This window comes from Oncorhynchus clarkii, chromosome 9 (assembly GCF_045791955.1).
Source record: "Oncorhynchus clarkii lewisi isolate Uvic-CL-2024 chromosome 9, UVic_Ocla_1.0, whole genome shotgun sequence".
Taxonomy (NCBI): domain Eukaryota; kingdom Metazoa; phylum Chordata; class Actinopteri; order Salmoniformes; family Salmonidae; genus Oncorhynchus; species Oncorhynchus clarkii.
The window spans coordinates 78,705,146-78,724,287 of record NC_092155.1 but is presented as its reverse complement, the minus strand read 5'-3'; the positions used below and the strand labels follow the sequence as shown (position 1 = coordinate 78,724,287).

At 44.7% G+C, this 19,142-nt stretch overlaps 1 protein-coding gene across 7 annotated transcripts in view; it reads right to left on the bottom strand.

The window, feature by feature from the left end:
• Window positions 1-486: 486 nt before the first annotated feature.
• LOC139416966 (transcription factor E3-like) overlaps window positions 487-19,142 on the bottom strand; it is a 43,372-nt gene continuing 24,716 nt past the window's right edge. For 3 of the 7 annotated variants that reach the window (XM_071166182.1, XM_071166184.1, XM_071166183.1), the window contains 6 exons: window positions 16,979-17,074; window positions 11,973-12,096; window positions 5,672-5,728; window positions 5,493-5,568; window positions 4,362-4,530; window positions 1,098-2,434 (listed from right to left, as the gene is read on the bottom strand). In XM_071166182.1, coding sequence (XP_071022283.1) covers window positions 1,991-2,434; window positions 4,362-4,530; window positions 5,493-5,568; window positions 5,672-5,728; window positions 11,973-12,096; window positions 16,979-17,074 — 966 coding nt within the window. In that variant the 3' untranslated portion in view covers window positions 1,098-1,990. Of the gene's footprint in view, window positions 2,435-4,361; window positions 4,531-5,492; window positions 5,569-5,671; window positions 5,729-11,972; window positions 12,097-16,978; window positions 17,075-19,142 lie in introns of all 7 variants that reach the window. The other 4 variants (XM_071166188.1, XM_071166189.1, XM_071166187.1 and 1 more) reach the window with 3 other exon arrangements.

Genomic DNA, 19,142 nt, shown 5'->3' with positions numbered 1-19,142 from the left:
TAGCATCGAATAGCCCCCATGATATGCAACGTTTCAGGGAAGTCAGGAACCAAGATACACATTAATAAAAAATAAAAAACATTCTCATTACATTCTGTTCGTTTTTTTTTTAAACCCCTGAACTGAATTGACCCCAGCCAGGCCAGGAACAGGAAGTGATGAAGTTCAGGGTTAGTCTACTCTTAACTGTCTTGTTGTTGAAGACAACAGAACATTGGGTCTACAAACACAGTAACTGTTTAGTCTACTATATGGCTGGCTGCTCAGACTGGTTTTCCTGTGGGACTCTTTAGAAGCATACACAACACTCATGCAACATGTCTACCAATGAAAAGTGCTGCACTATCATGTATCCCAAATGGCACCGTATTTCCTGTATACTGCACTCCAGTAGTATCCCGATGTGCACCGTGTAGGGAATAGGTTGCTATTCGGGATACACAGACAGTTAATCTTGCTGTTTCAACACAGAATAATGCCATCCCTTTTTGTTTTGCAGAGTTTCACAAATGCTGAGGTCTCATCATACATACATACAAATAATGGTTTTTAATTTAATATTTGTGGCTTTCTGAACACATCATCTGTTGTTTCATTGAAACAATATTCCCCAACTCCTGTTTCCTTTTCTATGATAAAGACCAGGGATGGACAACTCCTGAAAATAACAAACATAAAAATAGGTTAATGTCTATTTTAACGTGTTTCATCTACTCTCACATAGTCTGCAATTCATTTTGACCCATTTTTTAATGATTTTTGGAATCTTACTGCCAGGATTTCTGGAACCTTCCTGCCAGGATTTCTGGAACCTTCCTGCCGGGAATTCTGGAACCTTACTGCCGGGATTTCTGGAACCTTACTGCCAGGATTTCTGGAACCTTACTGCCAGGATTTCTGGAACCTTCCTGCCAGGATTTCTGGAACCTTACTGCCAGGATTTCTGGAACCTTACTGCCAGGATTTCTGGAACCTTACTGCCAGGATTTCTGGAACCTTCCTGCCAGGATTTCTGGAACCTTACTGCCAGGATTTCTGGAACTTTCCTGCCAGGATTTCTGGAACCTTCCTGCCAGGAATTCTGGAACCTTACAATTACTAGGAGCTAGGGTCTAGGAGCTAGGGTCTAGGAGCCAGGGTCTAGGAGCTACGGTCTAGAAGCTAGGGTCTAGGAGCCAGGGTCTAGGAGCTAGGGTCTAGGAGCTAGGGTCTAGGAGCCAGGGTCTAGGAGCTAGGGTCTAGGAGCCAGGGTCTAGGAGCTAGGGTCTAGGAGCTAGGGTCTAGGAGTTAGGGTCTAGGAGCCAGGGTCTAGGAGCCAGGGTCTAGGAGCCAGGGTCTGGGAGCCAGGGTCTAGGAGCCAGGGTCTAGGAGCTAGGGTCTAGGAGCTAGGGTCTAGGAGCTAGGGTCTAGGAGCCAGGGTCTAGGAGCCAGGGTCTAGGAGCCAGGGTCTAGGAGCCAGGGTCTAGAAGCTAGGGTCTAGGAGCCAGGGTCTAGGAGCCAGGTTCTAGGGTCTAGGAGCCAGGGTCTAGGAGCCAGGGTCTAGGAGCTAGGGTCTAGGAGTTAGGGTCTAGGAGCCAGGGTCTAGGAGCCAGGGTCTGGGAGCTAGGGTTTAGTAGCCAGGGTCTAGGAGCCAGGGTCTAGGAGCTAGGGTCTAGGAGCTAGGGTCTAGGAGCTAGGGTTTAGGAGCCAGGGTCTAGGGAAGGGTCTCCCAAACTCGGTCCTCAGGATCCTAAAGGAAGCACGTTTTGGTTTTTGCCCTGGCACTACACAGTGGAATGAAATACTCATTTAACCATAACGCTTTGATCATTTGAATCAGTGTAGTGTTAGGGCACAAACCAAAACGTGCACCCCATTGGGATCCCGAGGACCGAGTGTGGGAAATGCTGGTCTAGGGGTTGGTTTTGGACTGAGAACAGTCACAGGCTTTCCTCCATGCATGAAGCTGCTCTTGCCTAGCAGTGTAAGGGGTAGGGTCCTTTAACTCAAGTCACAAGTCCTCCTCCATGCTGAAGCTGCTCCTGCGGCTGGAGGTCTTGGAGACTCCTGGGGAGATGGAGGAGAGCAGGGGCTCTCGGGCCCACACCGGGGACATCCCTATCCCCCCATGGTCCATCAAGATGTCCCCAAGACCCATGTCAGGTAGCAGGGAGGAGTGGAAGGCTGCGGCAGACGGGTCGTCCAGCTCAGAGAAGCCCAGAGGAGAAGCCATGTTCATCAGGCCAACCGGTGAGGCTGAGGGGGGTGGAGACAGAAAGGAGGGGGAGGTGGCCTGAAGGCCTGGGCCACCACTCAGAGAGAGGAGGGTCTTGGAGAGGGCGTCGCCCGTGCTGGGGTCCAGGGATTGTGATAGGCTGAGGTGTGAGGAGGAGGAGCCCTGGGAGGAGGAGGCGGGGGTGGAGAGGCCGTGGAGGCAGGCCTGCATCTCTAGCTCCTGTAGAGAGATACAACAACGGTCGACACTTCAGTTTAGTTCATGAGACCATTTTTAAAACAATGTGCTTCATGCCTAAGAACAGCCCTTAGCTGTGCATTACTCATGATAATGCATAGATTCTCATGCCTTAAGGCTCCCCTGCATTTTTTCAATATTTTGTTAAAAATCGCATAAAATTTCAACGTCCTGCTACTCATGCCAGGAATATAGTATATGCATATGATTAGTATGTGTGGATAGAAAACACTCTGAAGTTTCTAAAACGGGTTAAATCATGTCTGTGACTATAACAGAACGTGAATAACAGGCAAAATTCCAAGAAAAACCTCTTCACAAAAAATAAATAAAAGTATCCATCCGGCAGTCTCTGTATTGTCTATGGCAAGGGAAAATAGATAGCGGTCAGTTTACAGTTCCTACAGATTCCACACGATGTCGCCAGTACTGGCATTTACTTTGAAGTTAATCCTTGGTGGGATGAGTAATAGGCACTTCCTGTCATCCAGTACACACCGGAAGTTTCTGGAAGAGACAATTTGGACCATGATTTCAAGAGTAGCTGCTATTGAATACAGATCGCCCCGTGATCAATTTGATCGATTATTAACGTTTACAAATACCTAAAGTTGGGTTACAAAAGTAGTTTGAAGTGTTTTGTCAAAGTTTATCGGCAACTTTTTTAATTTAAAAAATGACGTTGCGTTTCGGAAAGCTGTTTATTCCTGGATCAGACGGGCTATATAAATGTACATTTTGGGTATACATGGACGGATTTAATCGAAAAAAAGACCCAATTGTGATGTTTATGGGACATATAGAAGTGCCAACAAAGAAGCTCGTCAAAGGTAATGAATGTTTTATATTTTATTTCTGCGTTTTGTGTAGCGTCGGCTACGCTAATTATTTTGTTTACGTCTTTTCCGGTATTGCGGGGGGGTGCATGCTATCAGATAACAGCTTCTCATGCTTTCGCCGAAAAGCATTTTAAAAATCTGACATGTTGGCTAGATTCACAACGAGTATAGCTTTAATTGAGTACCCTGCATGTGTGTTTTAATGGAAGTTTGAGTTTTATCGAGTACGATTAGCATTTGGCGTTGCACATTTCCGCAGATTATTGGCCAGGAGAGACGCTAGCTTAATTAATGTACAGTAGAAATAGTAGAGGCCCTAGCACACTGCCCTGGGGGACGCCACAGATTATTGATTTCGCCTGAGGCAATTTACTTCTAGCACTTCCAATGAAACAAGATCATTCCAACATCACACGTAAGTAATTACCAGCCTTCCTTGCAGCATACTGATTGACTACCAGCCTTCCTTGTAGCATACTGATTGACTACCAGCCTTCCTTGCAGCATACTGATTGACTACCAGCCTTCCTTGCAGCATACTGATTGACTACCAGCCTTCCTTGCAGCATACTGATTGACTACCAGCCTTCCTTGCAGCATACTGATTGACTACCAGCCTTCCTTTCGGCATACTGATTGACTACCAGCCTTCCTTGCAGCATACTGATTGACTACCAGCCTTCCTTGTAGCATACTGATTGACTACCAGCCTTCCTTGTAGCATACTGATTGACTACCAGCCTTCCTTGCAGCATACTGAGTGACTACCAGCCTTCCTTGTAGCATACTGATTGACTACCAGCCTTCCTTGCAGCATACTGATTGACTACCAGCCTTCCTTGTAGCATACTGATTGACTACCAGCCTTCCTTGTAGCATACTGATTGACTACCAGCCTTCCTTGCAGCATACTGATTGACTACCAGCCTTCCTTGCAGCATACTGATTGACTACCAGCCTTCCTTGCAGCATACTGATTGACTACCAGCCTTCCTTGCAGCATACTGATTGCCTGTTTGACTTTATTGTCCTAACCTGTATACGTAGCAGTAGGTTACTGTCAGTGTTACCTGTATACGTAGCAGTAGGCTGCGGTTGCTGTGCTCCAGTTTCCTCTGTCTGGTCTCCACCTCCTTGGCTCTCTGCTGCTCCTTCTGCAGCCTCCTAATGTAGTCCACAGACGCCTTCAGGATGGTGCCCTTGTTCCAACGCGTCTCCCTGTCTCCGTAGCAGGGGGGTCAGTGAGGAGAAAGGAACAGCGGCATGATTAGATACTATGTTGTAGCAGGGGAGGTCAGTGAGGAGAAAGGAACAGCGGCATGATTAGATACTATGTTGTAGCAGGGGGGGTCAGTGAGGAGAAAGGAACAGCGGCATGATTAGATACTATGTTGTAGCAGGGGGGGTCAGTGAGGAGAAAGGAACAGCGAGGTGATTAAATACGAATAGTAGCGGGGGGGGGGGGGGCATTGAGGAGAATGGCACAGTGGCGTTGCAGTTAACGGTTTAAGCACCTATAGGTAATCTATATAGGTTGTTCAATCTACAGTCTGTCATGATTGAATAATCATGCACTTGAGAACAGCAAATGTGTTATCTGCTATAAGTAATTTCTGTCCATAGGAACTCACAGGTCACTAGGTTTGGGTAACTAAGGGTCAGGGGTAATTTCTGTCCATAGGAACTCACGGGTCACTAGATTTGGGTTAGGGTAACTAAGGGTTAGGGTTCATTTCTGTCCATAGGAACTCACAGGTCACTAGATTTGGGTTAGGGTAACTAAGGGTTAGGGTTCATTTCTGTCCATAGGAACTCACGGGTCACTAGATTTGGGTTAGGGTAACTAAGGGTTAGGGTTCATTTCTGTCCATAGGAACTCACAGGTCACTAGATTTGGGTTAGGGTAACTAAGGGTTAGGGTTCATTTCTGTCCATAGGAACTCACGGGTCACTAGATTTGGGTTAGGGTAACTAAGGGTTAGGGTTCATTTTTGTCCATAGGAACTCACGGGTTACTAGATTTGGGTTATGGTAACTAAGGGTTAGGGTTCATTTCTGTCCATAGGAACTCACGGGTCACTAGATTTGGGTTAGGGTAACTAAAGAATAGGGTTCATTTCTGTCCATAGGAACTCACGGGTCACTAGATTTGGGTTAGGGTAACTAAAGAATAGGGTTCATTTCTGTCCATAGGAACTCACGGGTCAGTAGATTTGGGGATGAGAGCTCCCAGTTCCTTGATGCGATCGTTGATGTTGAACCTCCTCCGTCTCTCAACTAGGAGAAGAACCGTAACATGTCAGCATTATCACCAAGGTGCTGTTAAAAATGTTAGACGTAATAAAACACATTTGGCAGTAAAGTATTAGTCTATACTCACTCTGGTTATGATTGTCCTTTTTCTGTCGCTCCTTCATCATAGCTTTAGCCTCCACCACTAGAAGACACATTTAATATTGGAAGTTAACGAGGAAGACATCTTGAAGCATAAAATACAAAGATAAATAAAAAATAAAAAAAATAAAAATTCATGAATTCATTTCTTTATGCATGTTTAGAATGTTTAAAATAACAAAACCATGCAAGTCATATAGACACGTCGGTGTGTGTAGTACTGGTGATATTATATATATATATATACTGAGTGTACAAAACATTAGAACACTACAAAACATTAGAACATTTTTTTCTCTGACATTCACTGTCAACTGTGGGACCTTATATAGACAGGTGTGTGCCTTTCCAAATCATGTCCAATCAATTGAATTTACCACAGGTGGACTCCAATCAAGTTGTAGAAACATCTCAAAGATGATCTATGGAAAAAGGATGCACCTGAGCTCAATTTCTAGTCTCATAGCAAAAGCTCTGAATACTTACATAAATACCGTATTCGTTTTTATTTTTAATACATTTGCAATCATTTCTAAAAAACTTTTTTCATTTTCTCATTATGTGAAAAAGCTTTTTACCACCTGAGGAACAATGCCAAGGTTTCTCTCTCAGGCTGATACAGAGAGACTCATCCATGCTTTTATTACAAACAGGCTTGACTACTGTAATGCTCTCTTGTCTGGTCTACCCAAGAAAGCCATTGGTCAACTGCATAACATACAGAATGCTGCAGCACGGGTACTGACCCAAGACCAGACAGAGAGCACACATCACACACTGGTGTTAATTAAGTTCTCTGCACTGCCTTGCCTGCCTGTGAGTTTTACCATTAATTTGAAAGATTATTCTATTGGTTTTTAAATTGATTGTGCACCCCAACACATGTCAGACATGCTTTAAGTTATGTACCCAGTAGGTCCCTCAGGTTCTCTGGCCTTTTAACTCTCCCAAAGCCTAGGACCAAGAGGCATGGAGAGACAGCCTTTTAACTCTCCCAAAGCCCAGGACCAAGAGGCATGGAGAGGCAGACTTTTAACTATCCCAAAGCCTAGGACCAAGAGGCATGGAGAGACAACCTGTTAACTATCCCAAAGCCTGGGACCAAGAGGCATGGAGAGAGACAGCCTTTTAACTCTCCCAAAGCCTAGGACCAACAGGCATGGAGAGACAGCCTTTTAACAATCTCAAAGCCCAGGACCAACAGGCATGGAGAGACAGCCTTTTAACAATCTCAAAGCCCAGGACCAAGAGGCATGGAGAGACAGCCTTTTAACTATCCCAATGCCTAGGACCAAGAGGCATGGAGAGACAGCCTTTAGTTACTATTACCCCAACCTTTAGTTACTATGCTCCCAGCCTTTAGTTACTATGTCCCCAGCCTTTAGTTACTATGCTCCCAGCCTTTAGTTACTATGTCCCCAGCCTTTAGTTACTATGCCCCCAGCCTTTAGTTACTATGCCCCCAGTCTTTAGTTACTATACCCCCAGCCTCTGGAATAGCCTGCTAGAGAACCTGAGGGGGACCAAGAGGCATGGAGAGACAGCCTTTAGTTACTATGCCCCCAGCCTTTAGTTATTCTGCTCCCAGCCAGAGAACCTGAGGGGGCTGAAACTGTGGACATATTTAATTAAAATAGATCTTAAAACACACCTTTTTAACTTTACTTTTCCTTTTTTATCCTCTTATGTTTATTGTGTAGTAAATATTTCATATTTTATTTTATTTTTATTTTTTTCTTGTAAAGCACATGGTCTGAAAGCATTCCATGTGTCACACCCTGACCATAGTTTACTTTGTATGTTTCTATGTTTTGGTTGGTCAGGGTGTGATCTGAGTGGGCATTCTATGTTACATGTCTAGTTTGTCCAGTTCTATGTTCGGCCTGATACGGTTCTCAATCAGAGGCAGGTGTTCGTCATTGTCTCTGATTGGGAACCATATTTAGGTAGCCTGGGTTTCACTGTGTGTTTGTGGGTGATTGTTCCTGTCTATGTGTTTTCACCAGATAGGGCTGTTTAGGTTTTCGTTACGTTCATTACGTCCTTTATTTTGTAGTGTTTGTATTGATTCGTGTTTTACGTTTGTTTATTAAAACATGGATCGAAATCTACACGCGAAATCTACACGCTTTTGGTCCGACTCTCCTTCTCATACAGAAAACCGTTACAGAATCACCCACCACCAACGGACCAAGCAGCGTGTCAACAGGCAGCAACAGCAGCGTAAAGAGGAATGGACATGGGAGGACGTTTTGGATGGCAAGGGCTGTTTCACTTGGGAGGAGATACTGGCTGGAAGAGATCGCCTCCCATGGGAACAGGTGGAGGCACTTAGGAGAGCAGAGGCAGCCGGAGAGAGGAGCCGGCGATATGAGGGAACACGGCTGGCAAGGAAGCCCGAGAGGCAGCCCCAAAAATGTATTGGGGGGGGGGGTTAACAGGGAGTATGGCTACGCCAGGTAGGAGACCTGCGCAAACTCCCTGTGCTTACCGGGGGGCTAGAGAGACCGGACAGGCACCGTGTTATGCAGTGGTGTCTCCAGTGCGGGTGCATAGCCCGGTGCGGTATATTCCAGCTCCGCGTGTCGGCCGGGCTAGATTGAGCGTCGAGCCTAATGCCATGAAGCCGGCTCTACGCAGCTGGTCTCCAGTGCGTCTCCTTGGGCCGGCTTACATGGCACCAGCCTTGCGCTCGGTGTCTCTGGTTCGCCTGCATAGCCCAGTGCGGGCTATTCCACCTCGCCGCACTGGCAGGGCGACCGTGAGCATTCAACCAAGTAAGGTTGGGCAGGCTCGGTGCTCAAGAGCTCCAGTGCGCCTGCACGGTCCGGTTTTTCCAGTACCACCTCCACACCCCAGCCCTCCGGTAGCAGCTCCCCGCACCAGGCTTCCTGTGCGTGTCCTCGGCCCAGTACCACCAGTGCCAGCACCACGCATCAGGCCTACAGTGCACCTCGCCTGTCCAGCGCTGCCGGAGCCCTCCTCCTCTCCAGCGCTGTCGGAGTCTCCCGCCTGTTTAGCGCTGTCAGAGCTTTCCGCCTCTACAGCGCTGCCGGAGTCTCACGCCTGTTCGGAACTGCCAGTCTGCAAGGAGCTGCCGGTTTGCATAGAGCTGCCGGTCTGCATAGAGCTGCCAGTCTGCAAGGAGCTGCCAGTCTGCAAGGAGCTGCCAGTCTGCATAGAGCTGCCAGTCTGCAAGGAGCTGCCAGTCTGCAAGGAGCCGCCAGAGCTGCCAGTCTGCAGGATGCCGCCAAAGCTGCCAGTTTGCAAGGAGCCGCCAGAGCTGCCAGTCTGCAAGGAGCCGCCAGAGCTGCCAGTCTGCAAGGAGCCGCCAGGGCCGCCAGTCAGCATGGAGCAGCCAGGGCCGCCAGTCAGCATGGAGCAGCCAGGGCCGCCAGTCAGCATGGAGCAGCCAGGGCCGCCAGTCAGCATGGAGCAGCCAGGGCCGCCAGTCAGCATGGAGCAGCCAGGGCCGCCAGTCAGCATGGAGCAGCCAGGGCCGCCAGTCAGCATGGAGCAGCCAGGGCCGCCAGTCAGCATGGAGCAGCCAGAGCAGCCAGTCAGCATGGAGCAGCCAGAGCTGCCTGTCAGCATGGAGCAGCCAGTCAGCATGGAGCAGCCAGTCAGCATGGAGCTGCCAGTCAGCATGGAGCAGCCAGTCAGCATGGAGCAGCCAGATCTGCCAGTCAACCAGACTCTTCCAGATCTGCCAGACAACCAGACTCTTCCAGATCCGCCAGTCAGCCGGGATCCGCCAGAACTGCCAGTCGGCCAGACTCTTCCAGATCTGCCAGTCTACCAGACTCTTCCAGATCTGCCAGTCTACCAGACTCTTCCAGATCTGCCAGTCTACCAGACTCTTCCAGATCTGCCAGTCTACCAGACTCTTCCAGATCTGCCAGTCTACCAGACTCTTCCAGATCTGCCAGTCATACAGACTCTTCCAGATCTGCCAGTCAACCAGACTCTTCCAGATCTGCCAGTCAGCCAGACTATTCCAGATCTGCCAGTCAACCAGACTCTTCCAGATCTGCCAGTCTACCAGACTCTTCCAGATCTGCCAGTCTACCAGACTCTTCCAGATCTGCCAGTCTACTAGACTCTTCCAGATCTGCCAGTCTACTAGACTCTTCCAGATCTGCCAGTCTACCAGACTCTTCCAGATCTGCCAGTCTACCAGACTCTTCCAGATCTGCCAGTCTACCAGACTCTTCCAGATCTGCCAGTCTACCAGACTCTTCCAGATCCGCCTTTCGGCCGGGATCTGCCAGAACTGCCAGTCGGCCAGGATCCGCCAGTCGGCCAGGATCTGCCAGATCGGCCAGTCAGCCAGGATCTGCCAGTCGACCAGACTCTTCCAGATCTGCCAGTCGACCAGACTCTTCTAGATTTGCCAGTCAGCCAGGATCTGCTAGATCCAACTACCTGCCTGGGCTTCCTCTCAGTGCTGAGCTTCCTCTCAGTGCTGAGCTTCCTCTCAGTGCTGAGCTGCCCTTCTGTCCCGAGCTGCCCTTCTGTCCCGAGCTGCCCTTCTGTCCCGAGCTGCCCTTCTGTCCCGAGCTGCCCTTCTGTCCCGAGCTGCCCTTCTGTCCCGAGCTGCCCTTCTGTCCCGAGCTGCCCTTCTGTCCCGAGCTGCCCCTCTGTCCCGAGCTGCCCCTCTGTCCCGAGCTGTCATTAAGGAGGGTAACCTATCTAGGGACGCTAAGGAGGTGGACTAAGACTATTATGGAGTGGGGTCCACGTCCAGCGCCAGAGCCGCCACCGCGGACAGATGCCCACCCAGACCCTCCCCTATAGGTTCAGGTTTTGCGGCCGGAGTCCGCACCTTGGGGGGGGGGGGGGGGTACTGTCACACCCTGACCATAGTTTACTTTGTATGTTTCTATGTTTTGGTTGGTCAGGGTGTGATCTGAGTGGGCATTCTATGTTACATGTCTAGTTTGTCCAGTTCTATGTTCGGCCTGATATGGTTCTCAATCAGAGGCAGGTGTTCGTCATTGTCTCTGATTGGGAACCATATTTAGGTAGCCTGGGTTTCACTGTGTGTTTGTGGGTGATTGTTCCTGTCTATGTGTTTTCACCAGATAGGGCTGTTTAGGTTTTCGTTACGTTCATTACGTCCTTTATTTTGTAGTGTTTGTATTGTATTGATTCGTGTTTTACGTTTGTTTATTAAAACATGGATCGAAATCTACACGCTGCATTTTGGTCCGACTCTCCTTCTCATACAGAAAACCGTTACACCATGTCTGAAATGTGCTGTATAAATAAAGCTTGATTTGATGTTATGGAAAGAGCAGGTGTTCGTTCCTATTGTTTCATACACTCAGTCTATATTACCAGAGATGAACTAGGAAGAGGGAATGACTGAGCGGAAGGCTGAGGCAGAGCTTTATATTGAGAAACATGACTATGACATGACTAAGGCTGAGGCAGAGGTTTATGTTGAGAAACATGACTATGGCTCTAAGGCTGAGGCAGAGGTTTATGTTGAGAAACATGACTATGGCTCTAAGGCTGAGGCATAGGTTTATGTTGAGAAACATGACTATGGCTCTAAGGCTGAGGCAGAGGTTTATATTGAGAAACATGACTATGGATCTAAGGCTGAGGCAGAGGTTTATATTGAGAAACATGACTATGGCTCTAAGGCTGAGGCAGAGGTTTATATTGAGAAACATATGGACGAGGACTGATAGTTCTAGTTGTGACTGACTGACTGGACAGGGGAAGTCTGGGTGAGCAATGCTGGGTAAGAACTTTAAAGAGAGAAAAATATAGAGAGAGAATGAGAGCGAGAGAGCAAGATGGGGGAGGGAGAGAGATACAGATACAGAGTGAGAGATCGAGTTAGAGAGAAAGACAGACCGAGTAAGAGAGAGATAGACAGAGTAAGAGATAGACAGGCAGAAAGTTGAGAGAGGGAGAAATAGAGAGAAAGACAGAGAAAGAGACAGAGTAAGAGAGAGAGAGACAGCATAAGAGAGCGACAGAGACAAAAAGAGAGAGTAAGAGAGACAGAGAAAGAGACAGAGTAAGAGAGCGAGAGACAGAGTAAGAGAGCGACAGAGACAGAAAGAGAGAGTCAGAGAGACAGAGTAAGAGAGAGAGAGACAGCGTAAGAGAGCGACAGGCAGAACGTTGAGAGACAGGGAGAAATAGAGAGATAGAGAGACAGTTCAGAAACAGCTAGGGATTGAGTGTGATTTAGAGACCAGGCAGACAAGAGAAAGATATGAGCGAGACGGGGTACTGACGGATAAAGGTGACAGAGAGGAATTATTTACCGGTACCAGTTAACTCAGTCTTGATGGTGTGCAGGTCAGCAGGACAGGAGTTGGAGACGGTGATGGTAGGAGCAGCCATCCCTCCACTGCTGAACACATCCAGCATGTTCACTGACACCGGCAGCTGCATACACACAACAACAACAACAACACTCATAAGGTGTAAACAACAACAACACTCATAAGGTGTAAACAACAACAACAACAACACTAATAAGGTGTAAACAACAACAACAACAACACTCATAAGGTGTAAACAACAACAACAACACTCATAAGGTGTAAACAACAACAACAACACTCATAAGGTGTAAACAACAACAACAACACTCATAAGGTGTAAACAACAACAACAACACTCATAAGGTGTAAACAACAACAACACTCATAAGGTGTAAACAACAACAACAACAGCAACTCATAAGGTGTAAACAACAACAACAACAGAAACTCATAAGGTGTAAACAACAACAACACTCATAAGGTGTAAACAACAACACTCATAAGGTGTAAACAACAACAACAACACTCATAAGGTGTAAACAACAACAACAGCAACTCATAAGGTGTAAACAACAACAACAGCAACTCATAAGGTGTAAACAACAACAACAGCAACTCATAAGGTGTAAACAACAACAGCAACTCATAAGGTGTAAACAACAAAAACAACAGCAACTCATAAGGTGTAAACAACAACAACACCACTCATAAGGTGTAAACAACAACAAGGATACAACAGCTTTTCGAGGTCATCAACAACTTCCCAAATGTAGTACTCGGTCTACTTCCGCCCTCATCCAAGCAGAAGGCAGTAACAACACTCATAAGGTGTAAACAACAACAACAACAACAACTTCCCAAATATAGTACTCGGTCTACTTCCGCCCTCATCCAAGCAGAAGCAGAAAGCAGTAACAACAGAATGTGCTTTGATGTCAGAAGTCTCGGAGTCTCAACATATTAAAACATAACTCCAGTGATAACTTCCCTGGAACATTGATCATGTGAATTCCAGACTCCGTCTAATGTCTACATATCAGACGAGGTTCGGGTTGCAAAATTCTGGTATCTTTCCTCAAATTCCCCTGGTTCTGCAGAAATCCTGGTTGGAAAATAGATTCCTGGAATCAGGAGGGAATAAAGAGGAAATCTGGAACCATCCAACCAGGATTTCTGGAAGAAAAAAAAAAAGACGAATTTTTGGGGAAAGTTACTGGACTTTTTTTGCAACCCTAGCCAAGGTATAACACGGTCATGATCTCTCACCTCTCTCTCTGCCCAGTAGACAGGCTTCAACCTCTAATCAAATAGATACTCTACATTATATTCATCCAAAACAGCACAACCAGAAAGCAACCACTGACCGGTATAAATCACTAAATGTACAAACAAAATAACAGTAAATGTGAAAAGACAGAAGGAAAAACTAAAAACTCAACTCACAATGTGAACAATACTTTGGGAATGACACAAATCTTTAAATATACCTATGTTTCTTTAAAAAACTCCTTCCTCTTTGCCCATTGTCCCCACTGTGGTCATGCTTACAGAGTATTAACATACCATAGAAAAAACATTCAAATAAATCAATGTAGAAAACATAGAAAGCCGGCATTTTAATAAATACTGTGTTTAATAAATACTGTGTTTAATAAATACTGTGTTTAATAAATACTGTGTTTAATAAATACTGTGTTTAATAGAGTGTGCTAACTGTTTAACAGGCTCCGCGCAGAGTGTGCTAACAACTCCGCGCAGAGTGTGCTAACAGTTTAACAGGCTCCGCGCAGAGTGTGCTAACAGTTTAACAGGCACCGTGCAGAGTGCTAACAGTTTAACAGGCACCGTGCAGAGTGTGCTAACAGTTTAACAGGCACCGTGCAGAGTGTGCTAACAGTTTAACAGGCACCGTGCAGAGTGTGCTAACAGTTTAACAGGCACCGTGCAGAGTGTGCTAACAGTTTAACAGGCACCGTGCAGAGTGTGCTAACTGTTTAACAGGCACCGTGAAGAGTGTGCTAACAGTTTAACAGGCACTGTGCAGAGTGTGCTAACTGTTTAACAGGCACCGTGTAGAGTGTGCTAACAGTTTAACAGGCACCGTGCAGAGTGTGCTAACTGTTTAACAGGCACCGTGCAGAGTGTGCTAACAGTTTAACAGGCGCCGTGCAGAGTGTGCTAACTGTTTAACAGGCACCGTGCCTGTCAATATGACCAACATTATTTACTATTCACAACAGGATCAACAGAATACAGTAATAACCACATTGTTAGCATGTCTATATCTCAGTTTCATTATCAGAATACAGTAATAACCACGTTGTTAGCATGTCTATAGCTCAGTTTCATTAACAGAATACAGTAATAACCACATTGTTAGCATGTCTATATCTCAGTTTCATTAACAGAATACAGTAATAACCACGTTGTTAGCATGTCTATATCTCAGTTTCATTAACAGAATACAGTAATAACCACATTGTTAGCATGTCTATATCTCAGTTTCATTAACAGAATACAGTAATAACCACATTGCTAGCATGTCTATATCTCAGTTTCATTAACAGAATACAGTAATAACCACGTTGTTAGCATGTCTATATCAGTTTCATTAACAGAATACAGTAATAACCACGTTGTTAGCATGTCTATATCTCAGTTTCATTAACAGAATACAGTAATAACCACGTTGTTAGCATGTCTATATCTCAGTTTCATTAACAGAATACAGTAATAACCACGTTGTTAGCATGTCTATATCTCAGTTTCATTAACAGAATACAGTAATAACCACGTTGCTAGCATGTCAAAATCTCAGTTTCATTAACAGAATACAGTAATAACCACGTTGTTAGCATGACTATATCTCAGTTTCATTAACAGAATACAGTAATAACCACGTTGTTAGCATGTCTATATCTCAGTTTCATTAACAGAATACAGTAATAACCACGTTGCTAGCATGTCAAAATCTCAGTTTCATTAACAGAATACAGTAATAACCACGTTGTTAGCATGAGTATATCTCAGTTTCATTAACAGAATACAGTAATAACCACGTTGTTAGCATGACTATATCAGTTTCATTAACAGAATACAGTAATAACCACGTTGTTAGCATGACTATATCTCAGTTTCATTAACAGACAATACAGTAATAACCACATTGTTAGCATGTCTATATCTCAGTTTCATTAACAGAATACAGTAATAACCACGTTGTTAGCATGACTATATCTCAGTTTCATTAACAGAATACAGTAATAACCACGTTGTTAGCATGACTACATCTCAGTTTCATTAACAGACAATACAGTAATAACCACATTGTTAGCATGTCTATGTCTCAGTTTCATTAACAGAATACAGTAATAACCACGTTGTTAGCATGTCTATATCTCAGTTTCATTAACAGAATACAGTAATAACCACATTGTTAGCATGTCTATATCTCAGTTTCATTAACAGAATACAGTAATAACCACGTTGTTAGCATGTCTATATCTCAGTTTCATTAACATAATACAGTAATAACCACGTTGTTAGCATGTCTATATCTCAGTTTCATTAACAGAATACAGTAATAACCACGTTGTTAGCTTGTCTATATCTCAGTTTCATTAACAGAATACAGTAATAACCACGTTGTTAGCATGTCTATATCTCAGTTTCATTAACAGAATACAGTAATAACCACGTTGTTAGCATGTCTATATCTCAGTTTCATTAACAGAATACAGTAATAACCACGTTGTTAGCATGTCTATATCTCAGTTTCATTAACAGAATACAGTAATAACCACGTTGTTAGCATGTCTATATCTCAGTTTCAAGTTAAGATAGACCCTTTAGACAGCTACAATGTCAAAATCAATTCAGTGAGAATGTAAAACCTAAGCAAATCCAAACAAACTTAAAAAAAAAACCTCTTATCTCATCTAACTACAAACAAATTCCACAGAACAACAATAATTTAGTTTACCTCAATCATCTTGTTTATTTTGTTATCATCATGCTGCTGCTGCTCCTGCAGAACAACCAGTATCCTCATCTTTCTCCTGCCGAACCAAACTGCTCTCACACTCAGTCGCTTCCCCTTTCTCTCAGAACAGGCGGTTGAGAAATGGGGAAACATGTTCAGGAGGAGAAAAAAAAACACCTCTCCTCTCTTTCTCTCCAGTCCACTGTTAGCTAACCTTTAGTCTTCTCAGTTGGCCAACTCTCTCCACATTCTTCACAGTTAAGCTATCAGCATTCTACACCCAGGCAGCCCCCCTCCCTATCCTCCTGCACCATGCTGACCCCACCCTGCCCTACTGTAACCCTGGCCTGCTCTAGCCCCGTCCTGGCTACTGTTAGCCATCTGTCACAAGTGTGTTTACTCTCACAGCCAGACTGGATTCCACTGTCTCGGAATAGACATTCAACTGCCCCCCCCCCCGAAAAAAAAAAAATCAATGACAGACAAACAGAGATGCAGCTATCAATGTGTTGATAAGCCAATAAGAGCGAGGGTCAACTTTCAGTGAAGAGAGAAGAGGATTCCATTATTAACTGCTTGCTGTGATAGCAATCTACAAGAAGGCTTACTATGTGTGTTTCACTTGAAGAAGTTGGCCAACAGATGATTCATTCATCTCCAGGAGTGAATGCATAGTCATATGTTGTTGGTATGATATTTTGCTACCTACCGTGTTGGCTAGCTGTAGTCCAGAGTCCATCAACTTACAGAAGGATACCTACCGTGTTGGCTAGCTGTAGTCCAGAGTCCATCAACTTACAGAAGGATACCTACCGTGTTGGCTAGCTGTAGACCAGAGTCCATCAACTTACAGAAGGATACCTACCGTGTTGGCTAGCTGTAGACCAGAGTCCATCAACTTACAGAAGGATACGTACCGTGTTGGCTAGCTGTAGGCCAGAGTCCATCAACTTACAGAAGGATGCCTACCGTGCTGGCTAACTGTAGGCTAGAGTCCATCAACTTACAGAAGGATACCTACCGTGTTGGCTAGCTGTAGACCAGGGTCCATCAACTGAAAGAACTCATCGTTGAGACCGGATTCAAAACTGATGATGCCATCGATCACATCTTCCATCTGAAAGACAGACAGCGCAGGGGTCAGTAGAGGATATATATATATATACACACACATATACACTACCGTTCAAAAGTTTGGAGTCACTGAGAAATGACCTTGTTTTTGAAAGAAAAGCCATTTTTTTTGTCCATTAAAATCACATCAAATTGATCAGAAATACCGTGTAGACATTGTTAATGTTGTAAATGACTATTGTAGATGGAAACGGCAGATTTTTTTAATCGAATATCTACATAGGCGTACAGAGGCCCATTATCAGCAACTATCACTCCTGTGTTCCAATGGCATGCTGTGTTAGTTAATCCAAGTTTATAATTTTAAAAAGGCTAATTGATCATTAGAAAACCCTTTTGCAATTATGTTAGCACAGCTGAAAACTGTTGTTCTGATTAAAGAATCAATAAAACTGGCCTTCTTTAGACTAGTTGAGTATCTGGAGCATCAGCATTTGTGGGTTCGATTACAGGCTCAAAATGTCCAGAAACAAATAACTTTGTTCTGAAACTCGTCAGTCTATTCTTGTTCTGAGAAATGACGGCTATTCCATGCGAGAAATTGCCAAGAAACTGAAGATCTCGTACAACGCTGTGTACTACTCCCTTCACAAAACAGAGCAAACTGGCCCTAACCAGAATAGAAAGAGGGGTGGGAGGCCCCGGTGCGCAACTGAGCAAGAGGACAAGTACATTAGAGTGTCTAGTTTTGAGAAACAGACGCCTCACAAGTCCTCAACTGGCAGCTTCATTAAATAGTACCCACAAAACACCAGCCTCAATGTCAACAGTGAAGAGGCGACTCCGGGATGCTGGCCTTCTCCCTGGTCTCCCTGATAACTGGTCTCCCCAGCACCTTGGGTCAGACATACAGCCAAACTGAGATAGCGTGTTAGACCGGTTTAGTCAGGGTGAGAAAGGGTGAGTCATACATAGAAAACCTCTAGCTAACCTAACCTCTAACTAACCTAACCTCTAACTAACCTAACCTCTAACTAACCTAACCTCTAACTAACCTAACCTCTAACTAACCTAACCTCTAACTAACCTAACCTAACCTCTAACTAACCTAACCTCTAACTAACCGAACCTTCTAACTAACCTAATCTAACCTCTAACTAACCTAACCTCTAACTAACCTAACCTAACTAACCTAACCTCTAACTAACCTAACCTCTAACTAACTAACCTAACCTAACTAACCTAACCTCTAACTAACCTAACCTCTAACTAACCTAACCTAACCTCTAACTAACCTAACCTACCCTCTAACTAACCTAACCTATAACTAACCTAACTTAACCTCTAACTAACCTAACCTTCTAACTAACCTAACCTTCTAACTAACCTAACCTAACCTCTAACTAACCTAACCTAACCTCTAACTAACCTAACCTAACCTCTAACTAACCTAACTAACCTCTAACTAAACTAACCTAACCTCTAACTAACCTAACCTCTAACTAACCTAACCTCTAACTAAACTAACCTCTAACTAAACTAACCTAACCTCTAACTAACCTAACCTCTAACTAACCCAACCTAACCTCTAACTAACCCAACCTTCTAACTAACCCAACCTAACCTCTAACTAACCTAACCTAACCTCTAACTAACCTAACCTAACCTCTAACTAACCGAACCTTCTAACTAACCTAACCTAACCTCTAACTAACCTAACCTAACCTCTAACTAACCAAACCTTCTAACTAACCCAACCTAACCTCTAACTAACCTAACCTAACCTCTAACTAACCTAACCTCTAACCTCTAACTAACCTAACCTAACCTCTAACTAACCTAACCTCTAACTAACCTAACCTAACCTCTAACTAACCTAACCTCTAACAAACCTAACCTCTAACCTCTAACTAACCTAACCTCTAACTAACCTAACCTCTAACTAACCTAACCTCTAACTAACCCAACCTAACCTCTAACTAACCTAACCTAACCTCTAACTAACCTAACCTCTAACCTCTAACTAACCTAACCTCTAACTAACCTAACCTCTAACCTCTAACTAACCTAACCTCTAACTAACCTAACCTCTAACTAACCCAACCTAACCT